The 14299-nt window shown below is 44.5% G+C and overlaps 1 protein-coding gene across 1 annotated transcript; it reads left to right on the top strand.

Moving 5' to 3' along the window:
• Positions 1-234: 234 nt before the first annotated feature.
• LOC135049126 (protein FAM13A-like) lies at positions 235-13896 on the top strand. The gene is made up of 8 exons (XM_063955616.1): positions 235-251; positions 830-950; positions 4862-5048; positions 6426-6635; positions 7359-7539; positions 9740-9857; positions 11943-12109; positions 13553-13896. The coding sequence occupies exons 1-8, from the start codon at positions 235-237 to the stop codon at positions 13632-13634; spliced, it is 1083 nt and encodes a 360-aa protein (XP_063811686.1). The 3' UTR covers positions 13635-13896.
• Positions 13897-14299: the final 403 nt, after the last annotated feature.

Genomic DNA, 14299 nt, shown 5'->3' with positions numbered 1-14299 from the left:
TGTGTCTCCATGCCCCCCTACCCCCCATCAGCAGTGTGTGTATCTCCATGTTCCCCTACCCCCACCAGTGTGTCTCCATGCCCCCCTACTACCCATCAGTAGTGTGTGTGTCTCCATGTTCCTCTCCCTCCACCAGTGTGTCTCCATGCCCCCACCAGCAGTGTGTGAATCCATGCCCCCCTTCCCCTCCAGTATGTGTCTCTATGCCCCACATCCCCTCACCAGTGTGTCTCCATGACCCCACCAGCAGTGTGAGTATCTCCATTCAACATCGCAGGGGGGCTCGTCTACCACATTGTGATGTTAATCGCATATGTTAGTACATCGCTGCGGTAGGCGGCTAGGTGCGGCAATGTATTTTAATATGTCCCGCCCTCTCTGCCAGAATGCCATCACAGAGCGCTCAGGTGCGGTGCAGCCTCCCTGACATCAGCAGCATGAGCTCACAGCGCATGGGAAACACACAGAGACACAGAGTGCGATGGCGTGTGCTGAATGACGACGCAGGGGGAGGTGACGGTGTGCTGAATAATGACACAGGCGGAGGTGACAGTGTGCTGAATAATGACGTAGGGAGAGGTGATGGTGTGCTGAATGACGATGCATGGGGAGGTGATAGTGTGCTGAGCGAATTCGCAGGAGGAGGTGATGGTGTGGCTGAGAGATGATACACGGGGTGGTGATTGTGTGACTGAGAGATGACACTAGAGGGAGATGATGGTGTGGCTGAGAGACACAGGGGGCAGGATATGACACGGGGGGCAGGATGTGAGTCTTGTTGAACCGCTGTTGCATGATGCTGACCTTGTTAATATTTCTACACAAACAGGCATCTTCTGGATGATGGGATCTCCTATATGAACAGTGATTATCGACTGAAGACGCCTTCTGCCTCAGAGGATACAGTTCTTCAGAGGTTCCATATCGTTAGAAACCATCATACACGTAAGGTGCATGCTGAATTGAAATGAATGTTCACAGTGGGACGTAAAACAGGTGGCGTGTCATGTTGCCATGCCCCATTTCCAGTGGCCACGCCCCTTCAGGTATGTGACCACGCCCATTGTTTTCTGCTGCGTGTCTGCGGCACGCGCACACAATTTCTTTATAAGGCTTTTCTTTCTTTTTTTTTTGGGGGGGGCGCCATTCCTAATCTTGCCCTGGGCTCCAAAAACCCTAGTTACGCCTCTGAGTATAATGGCCCTCATTCCGAGTTGTTCGCTCGCTAGCTGCTTTTAGCAGCATTGCAAATGCTAGGCCGCCGCCCTCTGGGAGTGTATCTTAGCATAGCAGAATAGCGAACGAAAGAGTAGCAGAATTGCTACTAAATATTTTCTTGCAGTTTCTGAGTAGCTCCAGACCTACTCCTAGATTGCGATCAGCTCAGTCCGTTTAGTTCCTGGTTTGAAGTAACAAACACGCCCTGCGTTCGGCCAGCCACTCCCCCGTTTCTCCAGACACTCCCGCGTTTTCCCTGACACGCCTGCATTTTTTAGCACACTCCCAGAAAACGCTCAATTGCCACCCAGAAACGTCCCTTTCCTGTCAATCAATTACGATCAGCAGTGCGACTGAAAATCGCCGCACAAACACCAGCAAATCTACTAAGTTTTGTGTTAAATAACTTAGCTCATGCGCTCTGCGTACCATGCACATGTGCAGTTAGCAATAAATCGCAGCATAGCGAAAATCGCCAACGAGCGAACAACTCGGAATGACCACCAATATGCCCACAAAAAACGCTTATCTCAAAGACCATAATCTTATTACAGATTTACTTAACTTACCCCCAGTGCTGAAACTAGTTAATATATAACTTGATTACTAGAGCAATATCATTTATTCATTTTATTTAGGAGGCAAAATTAATGTATAGCTAATGGGGTGACTTAATGACGTGGGCAACAATGAATATTACATGATGTGTAATGTAATGTAATATTACATGTGTAATGTACAATGTAATATTACATGATGTGCCATCTATAGTACCATAAAATAATAATTGTGTTGCTATAAAATAATAATTGTTGCCTGTCATAAAGATATATTTTTAAATCTCTTTATTTCTGGCAAGAGCATATTAGTAACAGACAATGCAAATAAACTTAGCACACCAAGCGAAACTGTGGCAACAATCCAAACATAGGGGGTCATTCGCACGCTGCTGTTTTTTGCAGTGGTGTGAACAGGTCGGTTCTGCGCATGCGCGGTGGCTGCAGTGCGTAGGTGCGGCGTTGGTCGCTGGGCAACGACAAGAAGAACGAAGAAAGCGATCGCTGTCGCGGTCGCAAGAAGATTGACAGGAGGAAGGCGTTCCGGGGAGGCAACTCACCATTTTCTGGGAGTGGTGAGTCCAACGCAAGCGTGTCCAGGCATTTGCAGGGCGGTTATCTGACGTTAATTCCGGGACCGGACAGGCTGAAGATATCGCAGCGGGGAGTAAGTTGAAAGCTACTCAGAAACTGCACAAAATGTTTTTGCATTGCACGGCTGCACAAGCGTTCGCAGCCTTGCTATGCAAAAAAGCCCTCTCCCATAGGCGGGGGCGAGTTGATCGCACGGGCAGCAAAACGTTGCTACGTGCGATCAACTCAGAATGACCCCCATAGGAATATATAAAAAGAGGGAGAAAGTTACTCTAAAACTATGACATGATTCAGTAATACTACTGAGGTTTTATCACTTTTACTTGAATGAAATATAACTGGGAGAATAATGGGGGGGGGGGAGGAGGAGAGGGTTAATGAATGGGGAAACAAGAAGCCTATGCTGGCCTGTCAAGTATGAGCCCGGACAGAGTTACAAAGAGAAACATGATTAAATTTTTATTACCCCTATTAGTGATCAACTAATGTTACCCTAATAATAAATATTATTATGATTATACATTAATTCATAACTCCCAACTTTTGTCCTCAGCGACTCGGGACCTCTGTGCGACCCGAAAAGGGTGTGTGGCCCGTATGCGAGGGGCGGGGCATCAGAGTAGGTGTGGCCTCGCAACACGGACCTGTTTTTGACATTTTGGGGGCGTGCCCTGCGCACCCGTAGCAGCTGGGCAGCCCCCGGCTCACTTCCCCTCACTGAATAGATGCTGTGTGCGTGCGCACGGCATTTATTGAGAAATCACTCGCTGCTTTGCTAAGCAGAGCAGTGAGTGATCAAAGGCTCCCCCAACTGCCCCCCTGCCCTTCTAATATGTTCTTCAAATAATATTGCCCCATGAGATAATAATGTTTTCGGGCCCGTTAATCAATACATAAAGATTGCCTTCATAGTAACTGTATTATGTCTACTCTTGTGCTGATTTACAATATAAAACTATGTTTTTATGCAAATTTGTGCTGCATGGCTGCTATCCAATCACAGCACACTTGTGCTACAGTTATTATGACATCATATCTGTTCTGTGACACGGTGGTTCTATTACCTGGGACCCTCTAGTGTTTCCAGGACGAGGAGCTGATTTTCTGCTCTCGGCTTATTCTTTAAAATTTGAATTATTGTTGACCTTAGAGTTAATCTCTAAATTGTGTGCAGCTATGGGCTGCATTTGCTGTAAAATGTGCCTCCCGACACCATGGAAAAAGGTAAGTGCGCTTTTATATTTATTTGTTGCACGCTGCACATATAGAGGATTTTCACAGACCGCAAAAGGGGCGGAGATCACCCAAAAGTGGGTGTTTTGGGGCAGAATGGGCGATGTTTTGTCTCAGTTTTGCAGGCGTAAATATGGGGAGATAGGTATATTGTACCAATTAACTCAATGGCAACAATTTTTATTTACATGCATTGAACATAAAATCTAAGAAAACACTTTTTAAATGTAGCTCCCTATCACTGGATGTACCATTAGGGGGGAGATTCAATTCTTTTCACCCCTTTCCACACTCGTTCTGTTTCTGCCCTCAGGGACGTTGTATCATTATTTCAGCTCGCTACCCCCGGAGTAGTGAGGCACCCAACCCTTTACACAGTAAACCTGATTACTATGGGCGCAATATGTGCGATAACGGAGATCATTTTAGAAAGGAAATTGGGCGTGATATATCATTTGAATCTCACCCTAAGTGTCCATGGGTGGGTGATGCACCTCCGCCTTTCACTCATGTTAGTCCTGGTTAGCTCTTGGGTGTGGGCAAAGGTGACCAGAGGGGTCCTGTTCACGTGGGCCTTATAGTAATATTCATGTAGGAACACATAGGTGGTATGGGGCAGGGGGTGCAGTGCACACGGGCATTACAGTAACATGGGCACAGACCGTCTCTCATTCACAAACAATGGAGATTTATTTACGCTCCTCCCAGTTCCTCCCCAGCACAGGACCTGAGATATTTACACCATTATGTGCATCTCCTATATCTCCCCCTGCACAAATCCTAGGCAGCAGTGTCTCATAATGTGGGCATGTTGTATAGTGTAAGACTCACGTTTCACCATTAGCCTCACAGGCTCTCACAGTATCGGCACTGAAGCGTCCATCTCCCCTTGCTGGGCTTTGTGGTTCTTCAGCACTTCTGCCTCTATCACACATGCAGCCCCCATCTCATTTTTGGCTGTATGAGGCACTGAGGTAACGGCTGAAGTGTGCGCCTCCTCCTGCCAGCAGCTGTCTCCTGCCCCTTCTCCTCACGCACAACTCTAACTGTCACTAACTGCCCATGCCTCCTGGTGCCTCACTGATACATTACCATCATTATTATAACTGTAACAATAAGTTATAATCCACATTGGTAAAGTTACTGCTGGTTCCTCTGCCCTGTTCTGTATTATTGCTTCCATGGCAGAGAATGCTTGTACTGCGGAGTCTTATGTAGCCACAGCTCATGATGTCTCTTCTTCTCTCTGCTCCCTATAGCCAAGCAAAACTGCGAGGCTGAAGAAGGCGAAAAAAGGAGTGGCAACACACCCTGGCAAAGAACAGCCCCCCATACCCAGCGGGAAGGTGTTTGGTGTGCCACTCGCTGAGCTGGAGAAAGACGGCCTGGTGATGGATGGAGTGCCAGCAGTGGTGTGGAGCATTGTGGAGTACTTGCGCAGTGAAGGTAAGCTTTCCTTATCTGTTATGCATAGGCTGATTATTTATATATATAATCACTTACCTATAACACTTACTGATATAATGGGTCTAGTGCTCTAAAGTCACATTTGTCTTTACTTTGCTGCTGGGTATTTGTTCTGCATTGTGAACCCTTTTGCTGTGAATGAAGAGATAGGTAGATTCTTATACAGATGAATCTGGTGCTTGTCACGTGTTGCATTGATTGCGCTGTCTGCACCCAGCTGCGCCGCTCTCCTCCCTGTATATAGTGGGTAGTGCTAGTGTGGTGCTAATCTCCACTCCTCTCAGCTCTGTTATAGCGCTCTGTCCATGCTGTCTCCTAGGTTCCCCTGATCACCTGACTGATGTCTGTGCTATGTTATATGAATGAAACCTCTGCGGAGCTAACGTTATGTTTCTCTCATTACAGTCAGGAGTAACTGTCTGTGCTTATACCAGCAAATTATTATCTCCCCTGACTGTTGATTAATGTTACTGGTATCATCTGCATTAAGGGCCTAATTCAGTATGAGTTGTAGTTTTCCGAGAAATCGCAAAACTACAGCTCCTTTCTCTAGCATGCAGGGGACCATCCAGCACAGGGCAAGGCCACCCCACATGCTGGATTCTCCCCTCTCTGCTGAAATGCGAGCGCATCGCTAAACAGCAATGCACTCACATCTTAAGGGTAGCATAGGCTGCGAAGGCAGTCGCCGGGCCACCATGTTTTGGTGACGTCATGCAGCCACCGCAGCCCACCCTGCAAATGGTCCGGACACACCTTCGTTGTCTGTACTACGCCCCCACATGCTGCATCATCACCTGAAAAACTCCACAATGCCGCTCCGTCGACTCGACCCCGCCGTCCTCGTGCCTGTGCGCAGCAGCATGTGCACATGTACAGAAGTGTAGAAATCGGCAAATAGCATTTTCCGTGCTAATGCAATTCATGCTGAATTGGGCAAAAAGGGGGACATGTACTAAGCAGTGATAAAAGTGGAGAAGTGAGCCAGTGGAGAAGTTGCCCATGGCAACCAATCAGCTGCTTTGTATAGTTTTATAGTATGCAAATTATATATGTTACGTCAATGCTGATTGGTTGCCATGGGCAACTTCTCCACTGGCTCACTTCTCCACTTTTATCACTGCTTAGTAAATCTCCCCCTTAGTGTACTAATTCTCCTTATATTTATTGATGTTCTTATTACAAATGTAATGTGTTCATGTGACTGTTTTTACCTTTTACATTATACCACTTTATACCACTAGTCTACAGGTGAGATTGGGCCTCCTCACAGAACTCACAACCTATTACATATACCCCATAGAAAGAACAAGTAAGTGTCACTCTGTAAGAAGTTTATATGTTGTATGCTTTCAGGGATAAGTTATGAAGGCATCTTCCGAGTAAACGGAAACGTCAAACTGGTGAATGAACTCCGTGACAGATATGACCGGAGTGAACCAGTGACGCTACCGGAGCAAGGGAATGTCCCTGCCGCTGCCAGTCTCCTGAAGCTCTTCCTCAGAGAGATCCCGGACGGGCTAATCTCCACTGCAGTACTTCCCAACCTTATGCAGTGTTACCAGGGTGAGTGCAATTTGTATTACATATCATACAGCAATTTAAGGACCTCAAAACCGTGGACAAAGTTCTAGATAATTTTTTTTTAAAAGATATCTGTAATAAATGTAAGCACAGAAAGAGATTGGCGGGCACACATTACATATGGGCACTGAGTAACATGTAGCTAGTGGCAGGTATTAGGTGATGTTACCTATGCTACAGAGACTCTGCCATAGATGTGCACCGTGTCCCCTCAGGTGACAATGACGAGGGATAAGGGACCAGCATAACAGTAACTATGATGCTGCTGGGCCAATAAAACATGAAGTGACATTATGGAAATGACTGTGACTACGAGGACTGAATAATAGCGTTCTGGGATGCAGCTCACCAGGCAGAAAATGGGCAACACACTCAGCTTAGTGACATTCAGAAGTAGCAGCACAGATGCTTGGAGGATTTTCCTCCTGTGGTAGCAAATCTCATGGGGTTTTTATAAATGAGAATTAACAAAAACAGATTCATTTAAGGCCTTTATTGTTATTAGTATGATGATGATGATTATTATTATTATTATTATTAGTATTATTATTAGTCTCACCCAGTGGTCTACAGACATTACTTCACGTCAGGTACATTACAGTAGCTTACAATTGGAATGGATTAATGATATAGAGCATTTCTTGCCCTACATGACTGGGATTGCTCTGGAGTGTGCGCTCAGACTGTTGCTTGTTGTTATCACAGAGAATGAAGGAGACACACCACCGGAACGCAGCTGGATGGAAGTGATAAAGGAGTTGCCGGAAGCCCATTACCGCCTGCTGAATTACATCTGCCATTTCCTGGCACAGGTGGCTGCACATAGTGCAGACAACAAAATGGATGCCAACAATCTGGCCATAGTGTTTGGACCAAACTGCTTCCGGTAAGATTGAATATAGTATTACTCTGATGTTTGCATGAAAGTCTCATTATAGGAACCTTTTATAAGTTTATGTATATGTATGTCACCAGACCACCAGGGACATTTGGTGGACTTTCTAATCATGTTGACATTTCATCAGTGTCGACGTGATGATTGCTGATGTGGTCAACATCAAGATGCCAAGCATGTCGATAGTAAGACCATGCTGACATTCTCATGTTGACATTATGAATGTATGCCACACCCAGGACACATATGTACTGTGAATCTCTGTGAGATCTATATAAGATATGTCTGTGGGAGAAATACATTTCCCGCCTACTTATCAAAGCTATGAAACAGGAGATATTGAGAGATCTTTTCCTCTGTGAGTAACAGCGCTGGCAGCAGCCGTCCCCATAGTGTTCTATATAACAAGCTGTGAGAGGCATGGCTTTTAGGGACGTGTCTCTGTTGGCGATAAGCTGGGTATTATTATAAGGGCATTAAGGAAAATGATCATAAATGTGAGACGATTTATTAAGGGGAGATGGGCATTTGCAACTGCAATACAATGAGCAGAGTTCTGCTAAATACATTGGCATAAGATGAAATGTACGTCTGGCCTTACCTGCTTTGGCCAATATATGAGAAATATTTGTATCTGAGACGTTCATACGTGGAGATAGGACGTCACTGTTAACAATTACTACATTACTACACGATAACAATTACTACAAGCACTGACACCTAATGTGACACACCTGGGAATCAGTGGTGGAACTTGTGAGTGGTGGGCCCAAGTGCAAAAATATAATTTGGGCCCCTTCCTCCACCCCAACCCAAAATCACAATATGCCACACAGCAGTGGGTGACAGGGAGAGACAGCGGGTGACAGGGAGAGTCAAAGGGTGACAGAGGCAGGCAACGGGTGACGCTGCAAGCACAGTGTTCTGTGCGGTGTGGCAAACAGGGGGCATGTACCTTCATGGAGGCAGGAACACAGCAGCCTTTGCTCTGTGCCTGACAGGGCCCCAACCCCTTGTGCTTTCCTCAGTTTGGCACTCAATCAGGCAGACTCTGATAGCACCAGTTACACGGCTGTGAGCTGCCTTTCATTCAAAGACAGCAGTGAATCAGGAAATATGTACAGCTGTGTCTCTCATGTTGTCACTGCAATCGTTATGTCTTATTGAAATTCTCAATATTTTTCCATGCCTGTCTGTTCTGTATTGCTTTTGCTAAAAAATTCAATAAATATATGTTTAAAAAAAAATAAAAAATGTACAGCTGTCTGTTAATTAGAGGCAGTAAGTGGCTGTGATCATCAGTGCTGATAGGTGGCAGGACTCCTCTATCAGTCTGACACACACAAGGTCAGCTCCGCCTACCTAAGGTAAGGGACAGGTCCCTCAGGCAGTGGGGCCTACCTTGCTGTCTGCACTGGGCCATTCATCTGACATATCTCAAAATGATGTGTGGGGGTCCAGTGGATAACTCAGTGCTGGTCTGGGCAGCAGTGGGTCCCTTAGTCCGAAGGGGCACCAGTGAAATGCACCTGCTGCACCAATGGTAGTTCCGCCTCTGCCGGGAATGTAACCTACGTAGGAGAGATCCATGTTCCTGTGTAATATGCAATGAGAGATGTCAGCATCCATTGTTTCATGTAGGGGCCAATGATTATTGCCATTAAACCTCAAGTGAGCAGCCCCTGCTCACAGCTATCTATGAGGGCTCCATGGATTACACATTGGGTTCCAAGCATTAACAAGAATAATGAAATATACAAATATACAATGGTTATGTGCACTTTCCTCCAAACTCTGTAACTTTGTAATATATGTAAATGTTACAAAATGCTATTTTTTTCTATAATATTTTGTTTTTGAAGTACTATTTAAAGGCTAATTTGATGGTTCCTTTAATTATTTTTAATTTACTGTAGTTGATGTTACTGGCTGCTGGAATATGTCAGTCATTGCCCCCACAGGGCTCCCTTAGTTTTTGCAGTGGTGACTGGGGTTGGTGAAATGAGCTAAGTCACCCTCAGTAGGCAAGGAATAGTGTGAGTGATGTCTCCCGGCTGTGCCACCCCTCCAGTCTCTAAGTAACATACCTCCTCCAGTGCAGAATATGCCGCTATAACTGGGGAGACCGCATTATGGGGATCTGGAATACAGTGACTGTGACAGGGGGACTAATACTTCTCTCTCTGTATAGTGTGGCTCCTGACATTGATGGAGTGAAGCAGCAAGCGATCTGCAATAAGATCATGGCAGAGCTGCTTAATGAATATGCCAAGACATCGAACGCATGTGAACACACCAATACGGACAAGGTATGTGAAGACATGGCCAGTATTATTACAGTTTGTAAAACATAATTATGCTTTTATTCCCTTTTTCCCCATGATGTGAGGTATAAAAGTCTGTAAACCTATAAAATTCTAATTTATTTAAAGGTTAGAACAGAGAACAAAGACAAACTGTCAGTGCAGCCTCTCAGGACACAGACCACCATACATCACAGAGAGCATCCTAGTGACCACATAACATACAGAGAGAATACCTGTTAATGCCATACTATACAAATAATATCCCATTAAATAATGTAACATACAGATTGCCTCCCAGTGAATAACATACAATACAGAAAGCATCCCAGTGACCACTATTCTATACAAGACCATTCCAGTGATTGCCAAAAATACAGAGACACTCTGATGAGTCGACCACCATCATTTTATGTAGTTGAGTGTCTACAATCTGTGTGTTGGGATCACAAGAAGTGTAGTCACAGACTCTATTTCTTGGATAACTTGACTGTCATACGTATGACACATTATGTGGAACTCTGTTGTGATCTCAAAACAATGGCACACTGCCAACTGATGTTCCAGAACAAAGGCACTCTGCCACTTGTCACAAAACAATGGCACAATGGCTCTTGTTACAGAACTATCACACACTGACACATGGGGTCACAGAACAATGGCACACTGCCCCCCTGTGGTCAGAGAACAAAGGCACATATCCATTTAGGGTCGCAGAACATTGGAACATTGCTACTTGAGGTAAGCGAACAATGGCATACTGCCAGCAGGGGTCACAGAATGATTTCACACTGCCGCTCGGTGCCACAGAACAATGGCACATTGGCATATTGGGTCACAAATCATTGGTATACTGCCACTTGGGGTCACAGAACCATAGCACATTGTGTGGTATTCAATTCCTTTCACCCCCTTCCACACCCATTCTGTTTCTGCCCTGGGGGGGGGGGGGGTGGTATCATCATTTCAGCTTGCTACTCCCGGGGTAGCGAAGTACCTAACCCTTTACACAGCTAAACCTTATTACTATGGGCGCGATATGTGCAATAACTGGGAAAATTTTAGGAAGCAGATTGGGCATGATACAGTATATCATTTGCATACCTCCCATTGTGTCTTGTTTGTTTTATTACTGAACAGTTTCCACAAGCAACAGTTTGAAAAGGGGAAACCAATGATACACATGGTATGACCCGTATCAGCAAATATGTTATTCATACCAATAACAAAACTAGTTTAGATGAATTCATTATCTGATAGAACATGGTGCTGGTGATTTCCTGATATGAAAGCGGCGATGTTTGTGCAGATGAGCGATTCTTTGCTACTGCACGAGACTTGGAAACACTTACTGTGCACGAAGTGTGAGTGTGATGGTGTGCGCACCTGCATATGAAAATGCTACTACCCGAGATGGCGCTTATCATACCTGGGTGTTTCAGGGTGGAGACTGGGAGGTGACCTGAAGGTAGTGCCATGGGCATGTCTCTCTGGCAGTCACATTAGTCATTATTACAGAAAGTGACGCGGGAGACTCTGCACCAGTCAGGGGCTGCTAGAGGAGTCCATGTTTGTCCGATGGTGCAGTGATCATATACACCAGTGGACATGAGCAATGCTGAGATAAGAAAAGTGGGTGTTGCAGGGTTTGCTCAGCCCCCAAGGAAGAACACAAGGGGAATGCTTACACTGGCATTTGCAGATTTTTGCACTTAAGTAACTGAGTAACCGGGGAATCAGGTCCTACAGATGTGTCCTGCTACAGCTCTAGTGCTTATAGCAGTGTTCTGTAGCGGGATCATGATGCGTACACATTGCGGCTGGGCTTATATTAAAGTGAATGACCAGTCCCATTGTAAGGTATGCAGAGCGGGAGCATATACATCGCGGCAACAACAGAAAAGGACACCGCTGTATGTCTGTAGCTTTACAGGTTGCTGGTTTCCTCTTCTGCTCTCACACATAGAACCAGGAACACATTTTACTGATGCTTTATATCTGCATTTCTTCCAGTTATATTTTAAAACATAGTTTGGGGTGGAAATGTCTCCATTGCCTTTATCATTTCTCACTGGGTACCTGTTACCATAGGTGTGTGAGACCAAGCCTGAAGAACTGCTTGAGGAAGCTGAGGTGCAGGAGCCACCACATGAGATCCCCCAGGCTAGCCTGATGGTGGCAGAGAGCCTGCCCTCCACTGACTGCATGGACCCGGATGGTGACATGCCCATAGTAACCAGCACAGACTCCCCTCACAGGTAAGTTGATGTCAGATACAATGGAATATGTGCATCTTCCATGTTCTGGTTGTTAGGGTAGGTTTCGGGTCTCTGCTATGATGTAGAAACAGCACCTCCATATCTGCCTGCACCTGGGGCTACAGAAACTCTGCCTCTCTATTCATTTCCCATAGGATGAGATCATTTCCTGTAGCAGCATTGTGCTCTAGGCCCAAAAGCTGTAAAGTTCCCGTCATCTTCTGTATGGAAATAGCTTTTCATACTGTGTTTAGTAGCTATCATTATACTACTGAGTCACCTCAAGAGCCAACCCCCTCTAATTTACCTTCTTATTAGGCTGCATGCTCCTCTTCCTTGCAGCAGTGCAGCGTAGAGTAAAGACGCAGTGATGAGCCGTGCATGCGCAGAAGATGCTGGGTCCTAGTGCCCGGCAGCTGTTGACCACCAGTACACAGAGGCAGCACTGGCAGGGTGACTGCGGCTACACTCCAATATCACAAGACTCAGGGTAATAGCCCTGCCAGCCCATCCCTGGTCACATGCCCACAGCACTCCTATAACACAAACAGGACATCTGAATAGCTGCCACCCAGGAGAACCCAATACATCTCCACAAGTCTCAATCAGTACCGTGACTCTGGGCCACATGCCCTGTGCCACTTTATAGTTAAAAGTTATAAAACATTGTTTATAACTCTAAAATATCTATTCATACCTTACCAGTACATTTTATTACTCCCACATTGAAGGTACTACCTAAACCAGGCAGAGACCCAGAACTTCCTGGATCCTACAGGTCTAATCTCTCTCTTAAATATAGATTATAAAACCCTAACAAAAATAATGTCAGAGAGAGTCAAATGTATTCTTCCCTCTGTTATTCATGGAGATCAGACAGGGTTCATATGGGGTAGGCATTCTGTTGTCAGTCTTTGTAAGGTATTTACAATACAGCTGTGGTCGAGGTCATCTGGAGGCTCTGACGGTGCCATGAATATACAGATGCAGCCATGCTCATTATACTGTGATGCAGCATGCTGCAACACAGCTTGCTGCATGGCATGCCAGGCTGCGAATACTCACAGCCGGTGATCGCTCCATTAAATTGATCGCCAGCTGCGAATAGTCACAGCCTGGTACGCCATGCCGCATTCTGTTATGCAGCATGCCACATCGCAGTAAAATGAGCATGGCTACATCTGTATATTCATGGCAATGTGGTGCTTTCATGGAAATTATTTCTGGATATTTATGGTATGGATGCTTTGACATTGATGTTTTGTACCGTCATATTCTATTTTATGTCTGCTTTCAAACAAAAAACATATGTTTAAAAAAAAAGTTATAAAACATTGAACATTTGCATAAATATTAATATCGTGTCCTACTCAGACTTGTGTACTTGTAGATGGGAAAAGTTTCTTTTTAAATACCATTCACTGATCAAAGTTTGTTTTTTAGGGAGATGATTGATGAGGAAAACGCAGCTTCTGGGTGCAGGAGATTGGAAGAAGCTGATGGGATGCCCAAGGTGGACATCTAATGTCATAAACAAACATTATATCTGCCCGATACTTTGTATCTACCGCAAACATTGTATCTATCGCAAACTTTGTATCTACCTGACACTTTGTATCAACCGCATACATTGTATCTACTTGAAACTTTGTATCTTAAAAAACATTGTTTCTCAAACTTAAAATTTTGTATCTACCTGACACTTTGTATCTTTCGCAAACTTTTTATTTAGAGAAAACTTTGTGTCTTTTGCAAACTTTGTATCTACCGCATGCATTGTATCTACCTCAAACTTTTTATGTATCTGATACTTTGTATCTTTCGTAAACTTTGTATTTAGAGAAAACTTTGTATCTTTTGCAAACTTTGTATCTACAAAAAAATTGTATCTTTCTCAAAGTTCAAATTTTGTATCTACTTGAAACTTTGTATCTTTCGTAAACTTTGTATTTAGAGAAAACATTGTATCTTTCTCAAACTTTGTATCTACCTCATACTTTGTATCTTTTGTAAACTTTTTATTTAGAAAAAACTTTGTATCTACCGCATACTTTGTATCTACCTCAAACTTTGTATTTACCGGATACTTTGTATCTTTCATAAACTTTGTATTTAGAGAAAACTTTGTATCTTTTGCAAACTTTGTATCTATAAAAAAAAACATTGTATCTTTCTCAAACTTTGTATCTA

This window comes from Pseudophryne corroboree, chromosome 1 (genome assembly GCF_028390025.1).
Source record: "Pseudophryne corroboree isolate aPseCor3 chromosome 1, aPseCor3.hap2, whole genome shotgun sequence".
NCBI classification, from domain to species: Eukaryota; Metazoa; Chordata; class Amphibia; order Anura; family Myobatrachidae; genus Pseudophryne; species Pseudophryne corroboree.
The sequence above is the reverse complement of the archived record's forward strand: the minus strand, read 5'-3'. Positions and strand labels throughout refer to the sequence as shown.